At 41.0% G+C, this 25,528-nt stretch overlaps 1 protein-coding gene across 1 annotated transcript in view; it reads left to right on the plus strand.

The window, feature by feature from the left end:
- Window positions 1-715: 715 nt before the first annotated feature.
- Window positions 716-25,528, plus strand: part of Meis1 (Meis homeobox 1) — a 134,713-nt gene continuing 109,900 nt past the window's right edge. The window contains exons 1-6 of the mRNA XM_026387194.2: window positions 716-966; window positions 2,819-3,045; window positions 4,923-5,064; window positions 5,620-5,670; window positions 6,462-6,512; window positions 7,944-8,090. Coding sequence (XP_026242979.1) covers window positions 955-966; window positions 2,819-3,045; window positions 4,923-5,064; window positions 5,620-5,670; window positions 6,462-6,512; window positions 7,944-8,090 — 630 coding nt within the window. The 5' untranslated portion in view covers window positions 716-954. The remainder of the gene's footprint in view (window positions 967-2,818; window positions 3,046-4,922; window positions 5,065-5,619; window positions 5,671-6,461; window positions 6,513-7,943; window positions 8,091-25,528) is intronic.

The raw sequence follows: 25,528 nt of genomic DNA on the forward strand, positions 1-25,528 counted from the left end.
GTGTGGTGTTTGTGCCTGGGCGTGCGATTTAATGGAGCGCCTTTCTGCCTCTCCAGTGCGGCCAGAGCTCGCTTCTCGCACCCACCCCTGCCGAGGAGCCTACTTGCTGCAGCCCAATGCATTGTGTAAGACGCGACCTGTTATGGCCACCACTACTTCCGGGTTCTAGCATTCTGGTCGGAATCCACCTCTCCGCCTGTGCAACACACACTTTACACACGCACGGGGACTGCAAGCGGGCAGCATCGATCGTGGCTCCTTTAAGACAAACTCAGACAGACATTTTTTTTAACCCTCCTTCTCTAATCTCCCTCCAGTGCAGCAGTTGCAAAGAGGGAGAGAGAGAGAGAGAGAAAGAGAAAGAGAGAGCGAGAGAAGAGAGAAACTGATTAGGAATTAGGACTGATTCAAGGGAAGCAAGCGCTAGGGCTTTGTGCATTTGAATATTAACATTTGAGGTGTTCTGACCAGAAGAAGACAGAGCGGATGATCATTCATTCACCACGTTGACAACCTCGCCTGTGATTGACAGCTGGAGTGGCAGAAAGCCATGAGATTTGGTAGTTGGGTCTGAGGGGCGCTCTTTTTTTTTTTTTTTAACTGATTTTTTGGGGGGAGAGAAGATCTGCTCCTTTTTTTTCTTTCTTTCTTATTTCTTTCTTTCTTTCTTCTTCTTCTCCTTTTTTTTTTTTTTTCTTTTGCCCCCGCTGCTGTCTTGGAAACGGAGCGCTTTTATGTTCAGTGACTCGGGTGCTTTGCTTCAGGTCCGGTAGACCGAAGATCTGGGACCAGTAGTTCACATTGCTGGAGACGTTAAGGAATTTTTCGTCGTGCTTGTTTCTTTTTTCTTTCTTTTTTTTTTTTCCGCGGGGAGTTTGCATATTTGTTTCTTTTCACACTGGCCTTAAAGAGGATATATTAGAAGTTGAAGTAGGAAGGGAGCCAGAGAGGCCGATGGCGCAAAGGGTACGTATTTAAAAACAATTGTGGAACTAAAATGTAAGATTAAATTGAAACGTGGCTGAAAGACACTGCTAAAAAGTTTCCTTTTTCTTTCTTTTTAAATGAGGCTCCTAAAGCCGTGGCCTAAAGCGAGAGGGTTTATTCAATGCACTAGTAGACTTATGTATGTTGCTTGTAACTGTTAATTCAAGTAATCAAGTTTTCTGTAGATTTTTACCCAACAGCTATATAAATAAAAATACAAGCTCTTGAGCAATCATCTGTTTTTAAAAAACAAACAGATACACAAGTCTGCAATTTGAATATTCAGGGATCAAAAGTTTAAAGTTATTTTTAAACTAAAATAAGCAGTTAGAAACTTCTGATATGTTATTGATTATGCTCCTTTAATATCATTAAAAGTATTTCACTTTTAAAAGCAAATAACAGTCATAGTGTAGTAGGGGTTTTGGTTGGGAAAACATTCATCTGTTAAAACTAATTTTAATTTGCATGGACTTTTATGAAAGGAATACTTTGCAAGTTTTTCTTAGATAAGCCCTGTTCTAATTGGATACTAAGCACACAGCTACTTATTTTTAAAATGCAATACTAATTTCCCCAATATTCCTATTTGAATGGAAATGCAGTGAGAGTAAAGTGAGACAATGACAACCCAACTGAGGTAGTTTCTTAAAAGAAAGGGGGTCTACAAAAAGCCTTCCTTGCATAATTTGTGTCCTGGCCCTCAAAGCCCTGTTTGCAAAAGAAAGTTACTAGGCTGACACATTTTTCTTTACTCCTTTGGTTCAGGCAAATGTCAGCGTTCTTCCAAACTCTTTTCACACCTCTGGCTTTAAGGAGATGAAAGTGGCAATTCCTCTTTTCTTTGAAAATCATTTCACTCTCAGCACCTCCAAATCTTGGGAAAAGAACTTGCCTAAAATGAAGCAATTAGGAAAACCTAAACAGCTAAATTTAGCACACACACACACACACAAAAAAAAAATGACAATTAATATGAAAGTAGTTTTCCTAGAAGAATAAGATGGCATTATATGTGCATTTGCTTTTGAATTTGCTTTAAACGTAATGAATAACATTTGCCAAGTTGACTTTTAGTCCAAGGAGAAAGTTCGTAAGTTTCTTTTTTCTTTTTTTAAGAATATTAACTATTTCAACTATAGATTTCCTTTAACTTTGAGGGGAAATTGCCCAAATCTAAATTCAGTTGTAAGGTACAGGAAAAACTACCCTAACTTGAGTTTCACATGTAAGGGGATCAGATCGTTTTGTATAATTTAGCAGAGTTTGTCTTGGAAAGCGAAGGAAATGCAGTGTCTTGCAGGACTGCCCAACCCCACGCTGGCAGGGAAATAAAATGAGAAGCCTGTCTGTATTCACGTGCTTGGCGTAGCTGTTCCCATCATAACTTTAAAAAAAAAAATCCCCCTGATGTGAAGGGGCTGTGAAACTAGGCGGGTTTGCTGCACTGTCCTGGCACGTTTTATTATTGTGATTTTCAATTTCCTCCTCCAGAGACAAGCACGCTTTACCTTCCACCCTCCGGGAGAATGCCTCTGTCTTTCCTTCTTTCTTCCTTCTTTCCTTGCCAAAGGATTCTGAATTTCTAACCTAGTTGATAGGGACACAAGTTAGGGCAAGAACCTTCATCTCAAAGAAGTCCTACAGAGAATCCCAGAATTTTTACTTTAAAAATTATTTTTAAAACAGAAATCTCAACTTTAAAGATGCAAGGCCACCGAATTCCGGGTTGAAGGATCCAGCTGGACTGACTTTATCTAAGCTCGCTCGGAGCCTTGCCGTGCCCCTGCTTGGCCTTCTGAACCTTCTTTCTCTCCTGTTTGTCATGCAGTACGACGATCTACCCCATTACGGGGGCATGGATGGAGTAGGCATCCCTTCCACGATGTATGGGGACCCGCATGCAGCCAGGTCCATGCAGCCGGTCCACCATCTGAACCACGGGCCTCCTCTGCACTCTCATCAGTACCCGCACACAGCTCATACCAACGCCATGGCCCCCAGCATGGGCTCCTCCGTCAATGACGCTTTAAAGAGAGATAAAGATGCCATTTATGGGTAGGTACAATGGGCAAGCAGTTAAGTAGTTGAGACGCGATGGTTCCACTCTTTCCCTGTGCCCTTGGTAACTGGAAGGTTAGAGCTTTCTGGATTGGAGGTATAGAGCTGGTGACTATTCATTCGCATTGCATGAAAAATTTGGGGAGGCGGCCTTGCGGTCATCGACGCCCCGCATCTCCACGGGTGCTCCGTGCAGGCTCAGCGTCCGTCCGGCTCCAACGCCGTGATGGCTGCAAAGGGGCCCCAGTGCCGGAGAAGTTGCCTAAAGGTTCTTCATCCCCTCTCTCAGACTCAAGCTCAGCGGGTCGGAGTCCTCCCTCGCTCGACTTCGCTTGGAGAGCGTTAGGGGTTTCTAAATGTAGGCGCCTTTGTGTTGGAATGAAACTTTTAGTTTAAGGGAAAATCTTTTAAGCCACCGATTGTTCTGACTTGCTAAGTTTACTCAGCAACCGTATGCTGGCTCTGCCAGCGCACAATAAAGTCAAGGGAGGACAGTCGCAGGTCAGGCAAAGGGGAGCATGTTTTGCATTTAGGAGGTTTGACCACTGAAGTCAAGGAGAGGGTCTCCCTCTGAATTGTTACAGACATAAGAAACTTCTAGACGTTTTAGTACTTCGTGTTTAAAGGTGAAACCTGCAGAATTGAGCAAGAAGTAAATGCGGGGTGCTCTGCGCTGAAGGTTTACTGGCCGCGGCTTACACAGGGTCTTCGGCCATCCGATAAACCCTGCACTAGTAAAAAAATCCTTTTGAAAGTCACTTGTGCCTACTGTGTGCTGATGAATTTGGGGAGCCCTTTTTTACTTTAAGCAACTTTTATTTTAATTAATTTATATATATTTTTTAAAAAATCATGCAACGCTGACCCTCCCCGCTGGGGGGAAAAATCTTTCTACTTTATTTTCTGGTCCCTTGTGCGATGGGCTTGTTTAAATCCCAGCATTCTCTTCGTTGCGTTAAGTGCAAATGGTTTGGGCTTTGGGACAGAACATTTGGGGAAGCTTTGAAAAGGACCCCAAACTGTTAAATTCCCAGCTGGGCTGTGAGACCTAATAAAAGACTTGAGACACCTCCTTGGGCATTAGAAGAAGCATTTTTTTCTCTCTCTCTCTTTTTTTTTTTTTTTTTTATGGGCTAAGACAAGCGACCTCTAGGCCCTACACAATACTAGCTGCTTTGCCACTCCGCAGAGACAAAATGAAAGGCTTTACCGCAGGACCATTTGATGGAACTTTCTTTGGGGGGCGGTGGGGGGTATCGCGAAGGGAGGGGAGTGTTCAGAGAGACGAGGAGGGGCCTCCTGCTCTCCAAGGGCCCGTGGGGTAGGGATCAGTTAGGTGCAGCCCCGTGACAGTCGGTCCCGCAGCCACAGAGGTCCTTGCCCCAAGTTAGCTGAGCGCCTGCTACCGACATCCCCCGAGCCTTGGGCTTCGCGCGGCCGCCTTGGAGGAACCTACAAGAAGGAGCTTTCCCACCCCTCCCCCGCGCCCAGCGCCTTTCACCTCCACCAGGTCCTGGACGTGCTGCGGAGGGACGAGGGTTTGTCGGGGTGGGAAACTTAATTCAAAATGGCTGCTGGAACCGCTTGGGTTTTATTCGTAGCAAATGTTGCCAATTTCTCCGGCCAGATATGCTGAACCGATCCTCAGATACGGTCCATGGCTCAGGGCCTTCGACTTCAGAGCCCTAGGAGGAAGGGGAGGTGAGCAGTCACCTGGGCGGGGGGTGGTGGGGAGGAAAAGGGAAAAAAAGTAGATGGCAAAATCAGGGAGGGGGTCTCTGCCTCGAGCTCCTCCGGCAGTTTTTCTTGGGCTCCTTTTTCACTGACTAGGGACTAACCATTGTGTTGTTTGTGACTGTTGTATTTTCTTGCAGACACCCCCTCTTCCCTCTCTTAGCACTGATTTTTGAGAAATGTGAATTAGCTACTTGTACCCCCCGCGAGCCGGGGGTGGCGGGCGGGGACGTCTGCTCGTCAGAGTCATTCAATGAAGATATAGCCGTGTTCGCCAAACAGGTCAGCAAAATAAATGTTAAAAAAAAAAAAAAAAGTAAAAGAAACCAAAAGGAACATATTACCCCTGAACACATACAGCCAGGACATTTTCAAAAGTAGCCAGCAAATAGTCGACCCTAAGCCATGCGATTGCATCCTCTGTGATTTTCCTCCTGTACGAGTGTGTGTTTGTGGGTAACTCGAAATTACCCATCTTCACACCCACTCACCATCCATAAACTAATGCAGAAAGCTCACTCTGTGAAATAAAATCAAGAACATCACGCGATGTAGGGGCTTTGGGCTTGGCGAGCTGAGCAGCGTCCCCAAGCAGAGTAGTTGAGTAGAAATAAGACTGAGCTCTGGGCTTGTTTTCGGCTTATTTGATTCACATTGAAGTGTTTCTGCGCGCGGGACGAACTAGAGTCACCAAGTCCCTCCCGGAGGTTACATCCTGCCCCCGACAGGGTAATGAGGCAAGAAACTAGGAAGGTGACCAGATTTCAATTTTTTTTTCTTTCTCCCCCCCCCTTCCCCAACCCCTCCTTCTCTCCTCTCCTTCTCACTTGCATCTAGATTCGCGCAGAAAAACCTCTATTTTCCTCTAATCCAGAACTGGATAACTTGGTAAGAGATGACCCCTTCCTCTCCTCACCACCCCCCTCGCAGCCCAGCCCTTCAGCTTTGCTTTGAGAGTCCTGAGGTTTCTAGACTGGTCTTTCCCTTAGCTGCAAGTAGGCTGCAAACGTTTTCCGTCCACGAATAAGTGGTTGGGGACAAGGTCCCGGGGAAATAAATTCATCTCGAGAGGGCCTGGGCGAGCCGGCTCAGGGAAACGCGAGCTTTTGTTTTTTATGACAGCACGGCTGTGCAACTCTAATCAGCGCGGGGATTTATCTCCGGGCCTGTCAGCGTGTGTGCTTAAACTTTGCGGACTTCCCAGCCCTCAAAGTCTTGTCACGAGGGCAGCAACGGGAGCAAAAGCCCCCCAAACCACCAGTTTGCCCAAGAGGTGTACAGAAGGTAGCAGAAAGTTTGCAATGTGAAAAGCTACAATTTGGGGGGCAATTTGGAATATTTTTCATTCACTCCTTCCAAGGAAACATCTAGCCCAGGGCAGGAGCCCTTTGGAGTTGGGGTGGGGCCAGTGGGACAGAAAGGGGAGAGAGCTGCAAGGGGAAGAGAGTGTTTATGATCCCCACTTAGACTCTTTGTTGTTGTTTTAGCTCTTTTTTTCTCCTTAAGAAATATAAACCTCTAGATGGTACCCAGTCGTTGCTATTAAGTTTTAGTGTTATTGCCATAAATCAAAATAACTCTGTTTACTGGGGGGTGGTGGGGGTGGAGATGCTAGAGCTGTGACAGCCAATTTTCTGCAAACCAGGAATGAGGTGCTCATTCTTTTTGTATCTTTGCAGATGATTCAAGCCATACAAGTATTAAGGTTTCATCTGTTGGAATTAGAGAAGGTAATCATCTCTAGCCTCTTTCCCCTTTACTTCCCTCTCACCCCCAAATACACCAATGGCAGGGTTGAAAATGGCTGAAGTTCAGGCTTTCTGAGACATTTGCATAAATGTCTTTCTTTCTGGTAATTAGTGTCAAGGCCAATCTCAGTGTCCATTTCTCTTCGCAGTTTAATTACAATTTCGACCACTAAAACCGGGATCACAAATGCCTTAGCCTTGTGTTCATTCTTAATACCTAGCTGGCTTTTTGTTAAATAGTTGCTATTCTCTGCATCCCAATTGATGGATAGAATGCTGTTCTGAGTTTGCCCCTCGGGTTAATATCTCTGTGGTCTTTCCTCTTCCTCTTCCTCCTCTTCTTTGCTACCTCTGAGGAGGGAAAAGTTTTGTTTAGTTTTACTGAGTTTCTGGAAGACAGTTTGAGAGCAGCAGCAGGTCAGGCACAGAAGAGGCGGAGGGGGAGGAGGAGGTGTGGGCAAGGAGTCTGGAGGAGGTGGTGGGGGAGGCACATTAAACCTTTTGCAGAGACAAAGCAGGGTTGATAGTTGTGTCAATTTCTTGAATCTGCGAATCATGCATACACCCCACCTTCGCACTCAAGAAAGGGTGTGGGATAACATGATTTTGCTAGCTGTTCTATAAATCTCAGCAATAAAAACTTAATGCATTGTAATTCAAACTAACATTAAATTGCAAGCACGCTGGGGTTTCTTGTGAATTTTTGCTTGTCAGTTGTGCCTGGGGCCTGTAAGGGTCCGCTTCACTTACACCTATTTTGAGTCATTCTTTCCTTTCTTTCTTTTTTTTTTTTAAATCAATTTGATACATTTTTATGACTGTGTTTTTTAAAAAATATCATGAGTATTGGCAGCTTGATTTCCTTCTCCTTTAAAAAGAAATACCCTAAGAGATGCTCCTTATGGATGGTTACTCTAATTATTATAAATATTATAGGGACTTTAGTTGTCAGGCATATATCCTATGTCAGTACAGCACAGATCCTTTGAAAACACACACACACACACAACACACACACACACACACACACTCACATTTTTTCCTTAGACACTTTGGGAAAGAATTTATGGTAAAGTAACTGGGTGAAATTAAATAGTTTACCTTAAATGTCACCCACGCAGGTCACCTCTCTAATGGCCACAGCCCCAGGAGCAGATGAATTTAACACGGGTGTTGAATATGTTGTAGCCTGTGAATCATCTTGTCACTGTCAATTTTCTGGGATATCTCTATTTTGCAAGAAAAGAAAGTTATTCCTAATTCTGGATGCGTCTGGGGGTCTCAGGAGGACAATTGCCCTGTGTTTCCCCTATTTGGAAGTTTGGATCTCACAAGGGGGGTGGATTGCACTTGTCAATGTCATTTATGCACTCCTGATTATATTTCCATTTTTTTATTTCTGTCATAATGTAGGTACACGAATTATGTGACAATTTCTGCCACCGGTATATTAGCTGTTTGAAAGGGAAAATGCCTATCGATTTGGTGATAGACGATAGAGAAGGAGGATCAAAATCAGACAGTGAAGATATAACAAGATCAGCAAATCTAACCGACCAGGTATGCGCTTTTCAATTTCAACATCCGTGGAAAAAAAAATTTGTATGCATATTGCTTGCTGGGTCACTACCACCTCCTTTTATTATTTGCATATGATTAAGTCCCTTTTAGATACATTTCCATCGAAATGAAAATTTTTGAATAATGTGGCTATTATTGCTTCATTAAGGCTGGCTCTGGGATTCGACCTGGAGAGATGAGCTTGTAAAAGCTTTGGCTGCAAACTTGACCTGTTTCTTGTCGCTTTTAATTTTTGTCTTTATTTTATTTACCCTCTATAATAATGGGAGTGTTAACTGCCAGTGACCGCCTCTGATTGTAGGGCTTTGTTCATGAGCATTTTCCCCCTTCTATCTTGAAGAAAAGAAAAGTGTAGGGTCTGCTTATTTCTTATTTTATTAGGAATAAATCCAAGATAGGTGGTCTAAGAGAGACGGCCAGGGTTTGAAATCTAGCAAATGCTGGCTATTTTCTCCCTGTCTGTACGGTTCATTAGCCTGTCTTGTCAGTTTTCCTCGGCCGAACGCTTCTAGACCTCACTGAACATTGCTTTGTGCGGTGTTCGCTGCAAGCTCGCCCATTTTATTGTACTTAATAGAAAAAAATAAGACCAGGCCGAGGTTAGAAAAACAGATAAATATGGACTTTTCTCCTCCTCCTTTCCACTCATCCTCCAGCTGGTACGTGCTCTGGGCCCTCTGGGTTGGCAGCTTTTGGAAGTGTCAGCATCAGGGACACCCTGGTGGCTCCCTTGGTGTGGAGGGTGGGGGCTCTTGCTCTGTTTTTGCTCTGTACTAAGATTCTTTGCTGGCTGTACCCCCTCCTCTGGCGTCCTCCCTCCAGGCCTTTCTGGCTCGGTATTGCTAAGTGGGGACTACTTTCATTTGGAGTTGCTGGGGGGGGGGCGTATTTCTCTCCCTCCGTAACCCTGACACTACTGTTTGCTCCCAGTTTCTCTCTCTTCTGCCACCGTGTCTCTGGATTGGGTCAAATGAGTTGCAAAAATTCAATGAAAGTGAAAATGTGAGGAGTGAGTGAGATGAAACAGGGCCCAGGACCGCTCTGCTGAGAATTGTTGTAAGGAGTCTAGAGATTTGGATTGCAGCCTTCTCTGCACCCCACTCCCCACCCCCATATCAGTGAAGGCCCAGAGTTGTTTCTCTTTGGGATTTGCCATGTGAATTCCTTTTGGGGGGAAGATATCTGCTTGTCTTTGTTAAGCCAAAGGCCAGCTACTCCAACAGTTTTCCTTTGCAAGTTCTGCAGTGATCACTGTTGGCCAGCCGCTGTCTTGAATAGTTCTAACCTGGAACCTTTTTCTTGGTATCATCTTAAGGTTTTCTTCTCTCAAAATCTTCTTCTTAGTAATAAATGTCCAGCTTGACTTTCTCTGGGAAGCCCCACATCCTAGACTGAATTCTTCTTTTTGCCCATAAGGGGTGCGGCAGAGCAGAGCTTTAAAACACCAACACACTGGATCCTCCCTACTACTGGGCAAGTTAGAAACTTTGAGCAGTGTAGACGGGTGCACAGAACGATCCTGGCATAGCCCTGCTGAGGTGGGAAAACTTCAGGCACCTCAGCCTTGACCCTGGGGGTTCCTGGGCCTCACCCTTAGCTCAACCCTCTGCCCTGGAGCTGTTAAAAGCAGATTCTGCTGAGGAACCCTCGGGTAGCTGTGTTGAATAAAAATTGTAATCCAACAAGCCTAACTAGAAAATGGGATTCTAAAAGCTCCGGAGTGCTGGGTACATAAAGCTATTTGAGCAAATTACAAGAATCGCTTAGGGGCATGAATGAAATCAACACTTTAATTGCCTCCAAAATGAAGATTTATACCCCATTTTCTCAACGAATCATTATTTTATTAAAGTCCAAGATAAAGAACCAAAGTTATGGGGTTTTGGGGGGAAGAGATACAAAATTGATATAACATCTTTGAGTTGTCCCTCTACTCCTTTCCTAAACTTTCCTTACCCAGTTAATTTGAGATATGCAAAGATTGGTGCATAATTGCATTGGGTGAAAATTTGCGTTTTGTTCTTCTATCGATAAAATAAGATTTGTACATCCAGTCCCTGTGGTTTAAGAGTGGGCTTCGCAGCTTTGGCTGGGCTTGTGGCGCTGTTGGCCTGTGCGCGTGGGCTCTCTAGTGTAACCCCTGAGGGCTCACCCCAGATCTCAGTTGGGCGGAAAGCAGCAAATCCTTCTGTCTATTGTCCGGTTCCTAGAAGCCAGGATCGAGTGTGTCTGGACTGGGTTTGGAGAGGGCAAGCGCAGAGTGCAGGGCGCTAGAGGTACTGTGCCTCGGATGCGGGTGGGCTTCCCTCTCCGAGCTGGGGAGTGAAGGTCCAAGCATCAGGGCAGCCTTTGGGCGCCAGTTCTCCGGACTGGAGCCTGGTTCCCGTCCCCAGGGGAATTGAACACCTAGTAAGGTACTCTGGGCCCAGATCCGAAAAGATGGCCTCTTCACCTGTCTGCGAATGTGGCTCAGCCAGTTTGAGCCTGGCAGAGGGGTGCGCTCCCGCACAGGACGCTTCGGGTGTGGTGCGAGCACTGGGCCTCCTTAACTCATTAACCCCTCTGTCTCTAGGGCCTGCTCTCGGCATGGTTTATTTTATTTTATTTTTTTCTTTTCCCCTTCGGAGGGCGCGAAGGCTGCCAACCGCTCCGGGATCTGGGATCCAGGACTTTGATACCAGCGGGTTTCCCGGAGGGCTAAGTCGGAGGAAATCCACTTGGCGATGTAGTGTTGTTGGTTTGGGTCTTTGGGTCTTTTTCTTTTTCTTTTCTTTTATCAGATTAAGACCCCAGTAGAAGTTGTAATCCAGTTTCCCCCACCCCCACCCCGCTGTCTCCCCCTCCCCAAGTCTTGGAAGCCGCCGGGAGGTCCCACCGCTGAGCCACCTTCTGCAGCCGCGGGCCTCCTGGGCGCCCTCTCCCGACCGCCGCGCTCCGGGCTCGGCACTAAAACTCCCCCAAAGCCAGGGTCTGGGGCAGCTAGCAGAGTCTGGGACTTGACAGTTTCGGTGTGGGTGGAGGGCCGGGCTGGCACCCCGGAGCGGACCCAGAGGGAGATCACCTTGCCCTGGAGAGGCGAGGGTTTGGTGAGGTTGGCGTCAGGGAAGGAGAAGAGCGGGGCGCATGACTGGTGGAGGATCGTGGAATTGAGGACATCAAAAGGGTTAGGCGAATTGAGGACATCAAAAGGGTTAGGCGAAGAAGAGCCTGGCACCCCAGATGTTAGACTTTGGCCCGCACTCCTGGAAGGAGCCCTCGCTTTCCTTCCCAGAGTTGTCTGTTGCTCATCAATCCTTGAATCTAAGCATTTTTTTTTTTTTAACTCCAAGAACAGGTAGGAAGAGAGTGGAGAAGCCAAGTATCTGGGTGGGGGGGGGGCAGGGTCTCCTCTGGGGTGGACACGCCTCCTCTGGGCCAAGATTAGCTGGACCTGTGTTCCGTATCAGCAGCGGCCTCGGTTCTCCCCATAAGGAACGGGAAGCAGATAAATGGTCCCTTTGGATTACAGTTTTTATTCAACAGTAGCTCTCCTGGGGGTCCTCGTCTGAATCTGCATTTAACAGCTCCTTGTCCAGGGCTGGGCCTGCTCTGGGAGCCCTGTTGCATGTTAATCCAGTTTTGTCTTTGACGTCTGGGGAGACGTAATGTGGTTCGTGGAGATGAAACCAGAAAGCTAGGCTAGCCAGACAGGTTAAATGCCAAGTGTAGGCAGGCTTTCTGGGGTGGGATGGGGTGGGGGCAGCCGCTAGTATTGTGCAGCCTGGCTGGAGAGCTCCAGGCCTGGGGGATCTAGGGCCGACCTAGGCCAAGTCGCTTTGGTTCCCATGAGGGCCTGGGAACTTTGGTGGCGATTGTTTTATTTCTGAAGTTCGGAATGTTGTTTCTAAAGCATACTTTGGGTTATAATTCCTAAAATTGAAGTAGGAGTTGATTGAAAACGTCCCCTGGCTCCAAAGTGGTATGGAGAGTCATCCTAGGGGGATTTCATGGTAAGGGAAGGATAGTAAGGAGAGGAATAATCTAATGACCTTCGTGGATTGAATATGCTGCTTTAAGAAACAAACAACAACAACAAAATAACAATAATAGATGGGACCAGCAGATATTTACTAATGTTAGAAATGTCTGCAATTCATTTTCATCCAATAAAAAATTTTAAAAAAATTAAAAACTGGACCCAAACAGCAGGAGGCCAGCAAATGGTTCCTTTGTCAGATAGTTTGTTTCTAAATGCTTACTTTGGGATAGATCTTATTTAAATTGTAAATGCTTCATAGGGTCTGGCTTAATGACTTAATCCTAAAACCTCTCAGTACACAAGCCTTGCAAGTGATAGGGTCTTAGTATCATCTAACTTTACTTTTGATTGCTGTTGTGGGTCTTGTGGTGTCTTCTTAATTCCTTTTCTGAAATATGTCAAAGGAAAATTATGGCAAGATTCTCTTTAATGATTAAATAATAAGGTGTTGACTGCTTGTCACTACACTGGCTAATTGGGATGTTCATTCTAGACCCTTTATTGCTTGGTATCCTTTGAATTAAAAGTTAGTTGTTTACCAGGTGTGTTTTTTTTTTTTATCGTTACTTTCTGTTTGGCTTTTAATGTGTATTTATGTGTCAATTTCAGAGTAGGGATATATTGATTCTTAATAGAGGCATTTAAAAAACATTCTAGAAAAACAATAAGGAAAAAAAGTATAGGGTCGGTGTGGATAGTTGAGATCAATTACACTGTGAAGCTTGCCAGGTCTAAATCTAATACTACAAAAACTATTTTCTTTTTGTCATTTCTTCTTTCTTTCTTTCTTTCTTTTGCTTCTCTCTCTCTCTCTCTCTCTCTCTCTCTCTCTCTATATATATATATATATATATATATATATATATATATATATCTTTCCCACCCTCTGCCTCTTCTCCTTCTCTCTCTCCTTCCTCTCTCTCAGTGGAAGTCCCCTGTGCAAGTTCCATGGTTAATGGAAAGCAATGATACTAATACTACTTTGTAAAAAGTAAAGCCCATAACAGTAAGTATTGTTCAGTGATTTAACTAGCTCTGTGGCAATAGGTCACTCAAATAGCAATTCTTCTCTCGCAGGAATGACTCCATTGCTCACCATTCAGAAGTACATCAGGTAGTTGTGTGTGTTATAACTATTTGGTCCTAACTTAAGGGCTTGTATTAGAAAATATAGAAAAACATAAATAGCAGAGGAAGAGGACCCAAAAAAGGATTAAATTGTGGATTCTGCTTTCAAAAAAGCAACTGATATATCATGCTATAATTGCCTAACTTTGAAAATAAACAAATTTTAAATCATTATGTTTTCAAACACTCATGTGTTTAAATTTTAAAATGTTTGTCATAGTCTGAAAGATTTAAAACACAGCTGTTGCTGGTGACTGAAGGAAAATTATGCGCTAGAACTCCATACTCCTAGAGAACAAAGACTATTTGTGGTTCTATAGTAGAAACATATTTATTAAGGCCAAGAAGATAGGCTAAAGTTTTAGCACTGTTACAAAGCTAGCTTGCCTCCCCTCTCAAGTGAAGTTGGAGAAATTGTGAAGATACATAACAAATTAGATTAAGACACTTGCTGTGAATGAAAATATTGTCAACATGAATTCAAATGACATATTTTCATATTGGTAATGTTATGTTTTCCATTGCAACAACAATATTTTCTTATGAAACATCAATATGTCAAACAAATGTGAAATCCTGAAGTGTTTGTTTTGTTTTGTTTTGTTTGCAATGCTGGGGATTGAACCCAGGGCCTAACTCATGGTAAGCAAATGCTCTGCCACTGAGCTTCATCCCCAACCCTAAACGTTTTAATAAATGATCATTCAATCATCAAACACTGCACAAGTATGTAGACAGACACTTTTAAAGAAAAGTCGGCATTCAGCCAAATTCCTATAGGGCCTAGCAGGGAAATGTTCAAAAAATGAACATAAAATAAGACTTCCTGTAAGAAGGTCTATAATTCAACATTATTTGACTCCACTGTCAGGGAAATTGTGGAAGGATAGTAAACTGATATGGTTCTCAGTCATTTTTGTTACACAGTCTTAAATGTTTGCAACTGTAGCATTTTACATGGCCTTTTTTGGATTATGATATCTGTCATATTTGTATTGAAGTAGTGCTTGAATTTATGTTGTAATTGAAGTGGAAATGTTTGCCATTTTTTCCTGACTACAAAAAGTGGATATTTAAAAATTAGGTCAAAATTATGGGAAAGTATTATTTTATAAATATACAAAACTAGAATGCATGTGATACTCTCTGAAAGTTGTGCAAAGGTTAGAGTTAAAGGTTTTCTAAGTCCCAAGTAAAAGAACACTGCTGTAAATCACGTGGCATTTGCTGTTCTGACTCAGCAGGAAACATCAAGATATAATACCTGTTTTAAAAGTTAAGGTCTAGGGGATGGGTGTTCAGCCCAGTGGTGGAGCACTTGCCTAGTATGTGTGAGGCCCTGGGTTCAATTCCTAGCACTGTTTTAAAAAGAAAAGTCTAAAACACAAAGGATGCAGTTTCTCAATTTACCTTTTGATAATAATTCAAAAATTTGACTTTGGGGATCCTGTAAAAGTTTGGATACTTCACTGGCTTTAACAGTTGTGTATAGATCTTGTATGTTTAATAATCATTTTGGAGACATTCAAGCATTTGGCTATGTCTGTGTAGTGTAAAAAAATAAAAGAACATCTTCACCTTATCCTTAATTTAATATGCCATGATTTCAGGATTATGGAATTTGGGAAAGCTTTATGGAGTTTTAAACAGCCTCTCTAGGAAATACACCTATATTAGGCAATTACTGGATTTCTCACACTTAGAAATTTGACATTTTAATAAATGGTAGAAGGGATACTATGTGAAATAAGTAAGAATGTATTCATTTAAATATTTGTCACAGAGTCCAATTTCAATCAATTTGATGCATTCAAGTGCACAAAATTAAAGCAATTGGCAACACTTTCCTAGACTCTCTCTGAATATTCTTTTGCCAAGTAGCATTTCTTAATCTAGAAAATATGTCCTTGTTAAAGGAAAATATGAGAGTGCAAATCTTTTGCAGTTATTTTGTATTTCTTGACTTCTTGGATCAGAATCACTACTAAAATTGACTAAAACATACCCTAAAGAGTTTATGCTCTGGTGAGAAAAGCTTATTTCTATGTTTATTGAACTATACACCTGTTGTTTATTGGTGTCAGGAGTAGATGTGGTCAAATACAAATTATAACTGGAGCTAAGTCATTGCCTCTTCTTAAGCTATGAAATGATGGTGCTGTGGCTTCACTCTGACATACATATTCATGGACATATGCATATCACTGCATATGGCTAAACTAATGGAGGATAAATCAGTGTGAAAATAAATTTTACATTACTTATAATTCTCAAAAATACATTTCTACAATTGGTCCTTCCCTTGACACTTCATGATTTCATGGGCAATTAATAGGATTTATATTTATGAGCTATAGAATCTTAAATATGCAATGTAATGGTTCTTTAAAAACTTACATGAAAGATTCCTCCACCGGAAGGACATGCTGTTACAATTAATAGGTTTACTAAGTAAAACTTTCAAAAGTGACCAGAACTTTCTATTAGTTGAATAATAGAAGCAAAATTTTATAGTTGAACTCCTTTTTTTTTTTTTTTTTGCATTTTGGCGTACTACAAAGTTGTTTTATAATGAATTTAAACTTGATTTCGACTCATTTAGAAGATAGTAAGTCAAAAACATTCCCAGTGATATTAAAATTATTATAATATGAGCATATGACATATTATTTTAGCATCAGTACCTGACCACATAAACTCACTTAGAATTCAATGTTGCTGTTCATGAATTCCTTTTTCTATAGATTTTTTTCTTACGCTTTACAACATGGTGACATGTTTATTATTCATTATTGGTGAGCATGTGGGTTGTTGATTATTATATAGAAAAGCAGAACTATAGTTCTTTTCCTGATCACTTTTTCCACACTGTTTCGTAAACCTCCTATGCCTGGGATTTGAACTTGAATGAGTTTGCTCACTTTCATTTCCCTTCCAGAGCTCTCTGTGGGTTGCTACTCAGATGCAGGTTTATTTTCCTGAGATGAATTGTTACTTTAGAACAGAATTGAGTAGAGACCAAAGTCATCAAATATTCCCAAACTGTGCTTACAATTAGGTGAAACATTGAAAACTGTTCTCCTTTGCCTTCCTTCAGGCTGTGAAAACTTGGTATAAAGATTCCTATCAGCCCCTTTGTGTTCTTAGTCTTAAGACCTACATATTTGTTTTCAGTGACTGTATTTTTAATTGATCATCCATATTTGGTCCCAGATCTCCATGATTAGCATTTTATGATGAATTTGCATTCATGTTGTGTCCCATAAAAACTCTCTCGATGGAGGTGTGTTTATGACTATTAGGAAACTCTGGAAAATGAAGTTTTTAATGATAGTGACATAGCAGTCACATGGACAATGAATGTAAACCCAGAATTTTCTTGTGTCATTTCAACTTGTAAAAGGCTTACTTCTCTTCTTTCAAAAATATTAGAAACTAAAAGAATAAGATGTCTTTGACAATAAAACTTTTCTTAATGTCCCCATAACTATTTGGATGTGTTCTCCAACATTAACTTAATTTGATAGACAAGCTATAATTAACTGTGACCTGTAGTGTTTTATGTTATCCAGAGAGTCTTGCCTTAGTGATTTGAAAACTTAATTTCAAACTCAATGGTGTACAATGTCTGAGATTCTAAAGCATACTTATACTATTTACATGAAATGGAGTGTTTGTCTACAGGGCTTCAAAAGGGAGACCCTTCTGAGAGGTAGACCAATAACTTTTACAGTGTAAAGTTTGAGCACACTAACTAAGGCAGGTGAACTCTTTGGGATTTTTTAAACTTGTAGCCTTCCTTTCTACTGACTGTAATATTCAAGTTCTCTCTGAAGAAGAAAAAAGAATAGACTGTTAGTTTCATGGGGCAAAAATTCATATGTGACACTTCAAATCTAGTTACTTCATTGATCATAAAAACCAACAACTTAGAAAATCCAAAATAGCAAATAGGTGAGATGCTATTAGCTACACTGCTATAAGCTGAACAGAAAGTTCAGCAGTGAAATTAAATTGGGCATTTGGGCTCCAGTTGGAACATTTACTAGAAAGTTGCCACGAGATCTAGAATTGTTTTTAAACCCTTACAGATGAATATTTTAGGGTAAACGCTTTATGCTAACAAGGCATTGAACACTACTTTTATTTGGAATTGCTCATTCAATAAGAGTAGCCCCCCTGCCCTTCACTCTTGGACACTTCAGATAAATGTATTATTTATTTACATTCTGTCATGTGCATTATTTATGGAAATGATGCCACAACTCTACCAACCATATGGAATTTTTCTTTGTGAGATGGGAATGGCATCTCTCTGCCAACAGTGGTACAGATAATAAAAATTACCCTCCATTTACAGCTATCATCTCTCATAGAACCATTATATGTTTATTCTTCATAGTTCCAGATGCAAATGCTTGTGGCCATTTTAATGGTCATAGTTTCCTGGTTGTAGCTTCTAACAAAGAGGATCAGGAATTTTAGATTTTGAATTGATAAAATTCATGTGGTTAAGAATACGAAAGATATTGAGTAGTAGGATCATTTAATTCCTTCTTTTCTTTCAATTTGCATTCTCTGTCCCCTATCATATACTGGGATTTTTTGAGGAATGTTGTTCATGAAGTTTCTAATACTGGTTATGGTTTTGTGTCTTGGCCTACCATTTTACCATTTTTTTGGATTTTGCAAGCTGTGTTCAGTGACAAAATTACCCAGAAAACTATTATACTCATTGTGTCCCATGCTTCCTTCACAAGATAATAGAGGCATTGACTATGCTTATTCTGTTCATATCAAGTATATTGTTGGTGTGCAAGTATTTTTTATTCTAATAATTATTCAAATCCAGGAGCAGTCTGTGTTTGAGTGAACATAAACATTTTTATTCTGGAATTTGGAATTTGCAGCAACTCAATTTTATTTTTTCAAATTACCCTGCCATTTCAATTAGGTACATTGTTCTTCACTCTACTGTTCCGACATTCGGAAGGTTTGCTTGCAACCCTAATAGTGAGTTGTTTGAGTGTTTAATATTTATTGAGGGCATGTAAAGAACGTGCCAATTGAAAAAGAGGAGAATAAAACATTGACAAATCAATTATGGTGCTTCTCTGTACTTGTAGTGTTCTAATATTCCAAATACTCCATAACTGCTCCAACAGCATGAGTAGCCTCCAGAATAATAGCCTGGTATGGTTAAAGAATGGCATTTTGATTGACTGGAATTTCTTAAAAAGTGGGCAGTGTCACTCAGCATCCTGCTTCTGGAATTCATGGTTGTTCTGATTAAGCTCCCAGTTAAGCACCTTGGAATATAGAGAACCTGGCTATTCCAAGCATCAGGACCCCAAGTTAAATTTCAGGATGCTTGGAGAAAGGCCTCTCTGATGATCTTATCCAAGATAAATCATGCAAGAAGGAGAATAATTTCTCCCCACCTCCCAATGTAGTGCTGTCAGAGAATGAAAAAATTCAGAAATCTTTGAGGAATAGCAGTCGGAGGTAAAAAGTAAAATTTGATTGAAAATGTAAAAATCCAGAAGTGCTTCTAAAAAGCTACAGGGAAATTGGAAAACATTCTATTTCTAATTATTATTAGTGGAAATCAATGGCAAATGAAAATTTCCTTGATTCTTAAAATTCAAAATAAAATGCCATAAGGTAGTAGAACAAAACGAGACTTCATCTTAGCTAAGATTCCTTCTCACATCAAAACTGTGCATTTTTCTGATTTAAGAGTTTAGAAGTAGAAAATAAAAAAAAAAACTTCAGAAACAAGTGAGAAAGAACAATCAAATGTGCTGATTGTGACTGTTAGTTACATACCCTTTCAGGCAGGCAGTGTTCCAGGGAAATACAATATAGAGTTAGGGCACTCATATTTAAATCTAGGCTTTGCTGTGAGAGGGTAAGTCACTTTACCTTGATCGGCCTCAGTTTTATAATCTGTAAAGTGGTGATAATGTTATCCACTACATTGAGTATCCCCTACTCCTGAAGAGCACTTTACTAAGTAACATTCTGTCTTCTTACTTGTGCTCTGACCATCCTTCATCAGCCTGGATTGGATTTGAGGAGGAAGGATTAGGTACTATATGAAGAGCATTTATAGAGCTGTTTAATAAAGCATTTTATAATTATAGAGTTTCAAGGAAAATGTCTTTATAATCCTTATTATGAGAGGTTACTGTTATTCTGAATTCATTGTAGTAGAAAAGGAGACTATATCCTCAGATATCTTTCTGAGATAGCACTACTGCAAATTCACTCTAAAAGTAAAATTCAAAGGACAGATATGTGAGGGACCTTGTGCTAAGTGCATTTTCCACAATTCTAAGTGTGCATGCTTCATGCAGAGGTCTAGATGCTTACAGGGTCTTATTATCTACTCATGCTAAGGATACAATGTTTTCTGCTTAACTGGATGTTCTTTTAGTGAGGATGCTTGCCTAGAAAGTTTGTGGTTTAAAGTTGTTTTATATAAGACACTTTTGAGTTTATTTTATCTTAATTTGTTTGCAGAACCAGCACTGATACTAAGTTACATATTTAAAATAAAACATTGAGAAGCAAACAATCTTAGAAAAGGGATTTTTATATATACCAGGTATATTGCCATATAATTTATTGATTCTTCCCCCTCCACTAAGTAGAAATGATAGAAGACAACTAAAATTCAGCAGAAAGCTCTCAGCAGATAAAGAGTATGGTTTGAAATATTTAGCTATAAATATTTGGAAATATAGTGGTGCCAATTGGATTAGGTTTTTTTTTTAACATTTAACTCTGTGAAGTACAGTTCACAGATATAATCTCAGGAGAAAAGCACATAGCATTGTTAAAATCATTAAGCATAGGAATTTATTTTTATTAATAGCATGCCATCCATAATAAAGATGGCAAAGAAAAGAGGAAACATGATGAATGGTGATGATGATGATGGATGCAATCTGAGATGGGGGTCTCACTATGTTGCCTAAAGCTGGTCTGGAACTCCTGGGCTCAAGTGATCCTCCTTTCTTGGCCTCCTGAGTATCTGGGATTGTAGGTACCCAGCACTATGGCTGGCTCCTAAAAGGAAAGATTATTCAAACATAAATGCTTTTACTAAGATACTTAGTGTAATCAGGCTTTATCTTCTCTTCTCCTCATGAGCTTGCTCTCCACAACAAACTACTTAGAGGAATTTGAACATTCAGTGCACTTTACCCATCTACTCTTTAATACTTGCCAGTTTTGAGATTTTGGTAAAACTGATTTTCAATACTTGTCAATTGCCCTGTAGTTGTATTTTTTTTCTTTTCTCTTGTAATTTGTGCAACTCTACCCATGCATAAATCTATGTTCTTTTCTTAGACCACAGGGGAGTGATCATGGGATGGTGTTAGCATTGATTCTCAAAGCAGGAAAATTGGTCCGAATGTGTCATTGCTGAATGAATTCCATCAGGAAAGCTTTTGAAATATTTTGGGTGTTGTTTTACATTGATGAACTTTTGCTTAGTCTTATCAGTTCATTTTAAATTTCTTGGATGGATTAATTCAATTACATGGATTAATAAAGTCCTGAGAGTGTCAGAATTGATACTAAACAATATCAGGCTGTGGCGAAAGAGGGTTTTAAGAAGCACTGCACAAGTGACCCTGAATATTGAGCCTGAGCCTCCTTGGTTATGCCCTCTCTGTCTGCCACAGCAGCTACCTCCAACTATTGAGAGGGAAATGAAACATGGGTATTTTCAGGGCAGTAAACAGAATATTTAAGGGCTAGTGCATTTAAAAATATATATCTAGTGGCCAAGCAGCTTTAAATTCCATTGTGATGTGATTAAAGCATTTAAATTCATTTTTCCCAACTTCTTTTGCCTTCTGACTCCTGCACATGATGGACAGGTGTGCGTTCAGTGTGTGTGTGCCCACCGGCCTGTGCGCATCCCTCCATGTCTGAACCCAGGCTTCAGTGATTCCTAGAGCTTGTACAATCACCTGATAGAAAACTTTTCATTTAAAGATGAAATTACTCCTTGGAGAATTTTCACCAAAGGCAAAAAAGCACAAAAATTCTTTTCTTCCTCTCTCCATGCCTCATTACACAGAAATAGAGGATTCAATGTTTGAAAAATTATCATTTTTGTAGGTTTTATTTGTGGTACGTGAGAACTGGGAAATATAAAACTCAATTTAACAGATGCTGTCTCTGTTTCCACAAACCACCTCCCTCTATTATCATATTATCTATCATCTATATGATAATATATAATATATATACACAACATGTATTATATATATAATATATCATATATGAATATATATGTAAACATGCATATAAGTATGCAAATGTGCATATAAATATATATATAAGGAGTGTGTGTGTGTGTGTGTGTGTATGTGTGTGTGTATAAAAGCAATGCACCAGAATTGCTTAGCTATTAAGGTGCTAGAAGTCTACCTCACTTGATGCTGAATTAGACACCTTATGCTGAGTGTAAGGGTATCAGCTCACAGTGAAGGAGTGAGCGCCATTCCTAAGGAATGATTGGCTAACCACCAAGATGCACATCTAGATGAAAAATCCGCGGTGGCAAATATGGTAGGGCTACAACTGTGAGAAGAGGAAGTGTGGTGTGTTGGTGAGAGCCACAGATCCTGAGAGGGGATGCTGGATTTCCATTGTCTTACCACTAATTTACCATCTGCCCTGAGTCATCAAAATTACCCTTCAGGCCTCTATTAAGTAGTGTAATAAGCACATTTTATTCTAACATTTAAAAAGGGGCTCAATAAGAACCCTGGCAAGCCTACAGACTTGGCAAAGGTAAGGGGGTGGGGGAGGAGAGAGAGAGAGAGAAGGAAAGGAGGAGGGTTTCTGGAGAAAGTGGGATCCAGTGTGCAAACACAGCAACCTTTTAAAAAGCCTCACTCTCTGTGGAAGGGGAGTGTAGGTCACCATCAGGGAGTGCCTTGAGCACCTACCAGATTTGTCCCTGCACCATCAATTGCCTCTCCATACTTTATCATCTTTCAGCAGGATCTTGTGTGAGTGAGGAAAGGTTTCTCTAAAAACACAGTTTCACATCCTGCCCCGTCCCCTGAACATGTTAATATGGTCCATGAGTGCACAGCATGTGTGCATACTGCAGTATTAATTCATGAGTGCTGCTGGCATTTCAAGCCATCTAAAAGCTTAAAAGGGAAGAGGGCAGTTTTACTGTGTTAAAAAAAAAAAACACACACAAGACAAAGCAAAGCACACTGTCTGAACTTGTGGTTAAGTGAATTTCGCTTAGTGATTTCCAAGCATTGTTTTTAAGCCCCTAGAAAGAATTTTATACTTGTTTTTCCCCCAGAATTACCAGAATTTGAAGTTGAGTCCATGTACCTTCAAGGGAGTATGTTTTCATAAGAGCAAGATGTGCACAGGGCTCTAGCAAATTGTAGGTGCTCATTAAACAGTGGTTGAGTGGGTTGAGTGATTATATGGTATGTTCTGGTTATCAAGCAGATGCAAATGGAAGCCTCTAAGAATATCAATAGGAGTGTCAGCATATCAGACCTTAAATGCTCATACATAAAAAAAAAAATCAGCATTCCTCCATCCCCAGTTACCAGTACACACAGGTAAATATGTATCTGTTTCTCACCACAATTTCTCTGTGTATGGATCTTTCTTGGTCCCTTTCTTTGGATAGCATCATTGATTGGGGGATGGGTATATAGAGAATCATGTTGACTGAAACTATGAGCCTTTAAGGATTATGAGAGACCCTGTTTAGCTAGGGGTAAAAAGTTGAAGGGGCGGGACTAACTCAATGTGGCTCTTCTGACAGTGTGGGATGGTGCCATCCAGTGACCCTATCTGCTCTGCTACATGGGCCAGTGCAGTATGCATGTGTGTATGTGCATATGGACACTTGCAGATGTGGAAAAGGAATGCACATTGGTGCATTCCCAGGTGGCTTGGTGACTCCCTTGATCAGAAGGGACTGAATTGCTCCCTTCTGGAGATGTGCCAGCTCCTTCAGGCCACTAGAGATCATTTACTAAAGAGACCCCAGTGATTTGAGAGAGGAAACAGACATCCCCAAGGAGAAACCTGGCTATTGGTGGGTGCAGCCTGTCTTTACACTTGGGAACACTGTAATCATTTCATTAATTTCTTCATAGCCGTTATCTGACCTCTTCAAAGTCAAGATTGCTGGGTTCAATTATTCACCTTTGTTCTTTATTTTTTTTTTTTTTGGTTCTGGGGATTGAACCCAGAGGCAATTTACCATGGAGCTACATTCTCAGCTCTTTTTTTTAAACTTTGTAAAATTTGAGACAGGATCTTGCTAAGTTGCTGAGGTTGGCCTCGAACTTTTAATCCTTCTGCCTTAGTCTCCCAAATCGATAGGCTTATAGGAGTACACCACACCAGTGGTATTTATCCACCTTTTTGAATGGGAACAGTAGGGTAGAAGTGTTGGTTTTTTTTTTTTTTTAATTGTTTTTATTGTTGTTTTTAACTATTTATTTTTGGTTTAAAAAATGATTCTGGCATCATCCTGATGTGATGAATGATCAGCTGAGAGGGTGCATCAAAGCGCTTTGTATACTGTAAAGTGATTTATAAATATTAGATATCAAATTAAACTTGATGGGGTGGGGAGGAGCGAACCACCTGTAAAATCATGTTATTCCGAGGTGAAAATGAGATCAGTTTGCATTCCCTGAGCACACAGCAGCTGGGAGGTAGCTCAAGACCTAGCAAGCTGTGCATGGAGCCCGCACGGGTTCACCCTTCTTCCCAGATGCACACAAGCTGAACACACCTGTATGTAGATGTTCCAGGGTCGGCTAGGTCAATCCATGCCATTACACTGAGAACAATAGTGACTGCCTTTTATTTAGTGCTTGCTGCATGCTTGGCAATTTACATATGTTATGTCTGCAGGGCAGTATTTTTGTATCCCCCTTTTATATTTTGGGCCATTAGGGTTTAGAAAGATTGTGCCTTGTCTAAGACCATGTAAGTGCACCATAGCCAGCTTTTAGACATGGATCTGTCTAGTTTTACATTTTATTTCCTCTTTTTTTTCCCTGTGTTATGCTGCAACTAGGTAATACTGTATATTTATATATTTGAGTGTGTGAATGCAAGTATGTGAGGTGTTTTTAAATTGTACAAGTTTTTTTTTAGATGTTTTACCATGTCTAATATAGGAGATCACACTTTAACCCAGAAATACCCTATATATTGCTTAAGCTACTCATTTATTCAAACACATTTGTATCTACTCTATACAGACATTTTCCTAGAATGGAATCTCTTAAGGATGAATAAGATATAGTCCAAAACATTCAGAATGTAGAACTGTAGATGGTCACAACAGGTTATCACAAGGCAGAGTGAAATGACAGTCATGTGCATGGGGTGGTCTGAGTGCTCAGGGAAGCAGATGCTCACTCATCCTGGGGACCATGCATGTGTATCAGGAAGGCTTGTTGAGGGTGGTAGGTGGACTGTGCCTCAAATAGCAAGATGGAGGTCTTCAGTGCCCAAGGTCAAGCAGGTGTGGGCAGGATAGTCCAGGCACAGGGGAACATGGGCCTAGAGTGGTAGGCAACAGAATGTCTTCCAGAAATCCCATGTGGTTGGGTGTCATTGGAGCTCAAGGAACAAAGAGAGGAATGTCCCTGCGGAAGATTAGGAAGGGCTTAATATACCAGGGTAAGGACCTCTAATTTTATCTGTAGATAGTCAGGAACAATTCATTCCTTCAATACCTATTTCCTGACTGGTCACAGTCAAGCATTGTGCTTGAAGCTCAAGATGCAATGATGAGTCAAATGGATGCCATCCCTGTCCTCATGGAGTTTATACTCTGGAAGAATTGAACTTATTTCAAACTGTGGAGAGATGAGGGCTTGAACAAGATCATTAATCACTAAGATGGAAAATAAGAGATTTATTTGAACATGATTTCAGAGTAAAAATGGACAAGATGTGATGACTGATTGGATGAGGGGGGAGAGAGAGAGAGAGAGAGAGAGAGAGAGAGAGAGAGAGAGAGAGAGAGATATCACAGATGGTTCTCAGGTTATACCATGGATGGATGGTCTGATACCTGTTAGGATGGAGGATAAAAAAGAATGAGTAGGAAATTTGGTACAGTCACAAAAAGTTTAACCTTAGACTTGTTGAATGAGGCAGATATCTTTGCATGGAGGTAGTTTAGCAGGTAGCTAAAAAAAAATCTAAAAAACAGAAAATTTATAGGCATAAGTTT

The sequence above is a fragment of the Urocitellus parryii genome, chromosome 12 (genome assembly GCF_045843805.1).
Source record: "Urocitellus parryii isolate mUroPar1 chromosome 12, mUroPar1.hap1, whole genome shotgun sequence".
In the NCBI taxonomy this organism is placed as follows: domain Eukaryota; kingdom Metazoa; phylum Chordata; class Mammalia; order Rodentia; family Sciuridae; genus Urocitellus; species Urocitellus parryii.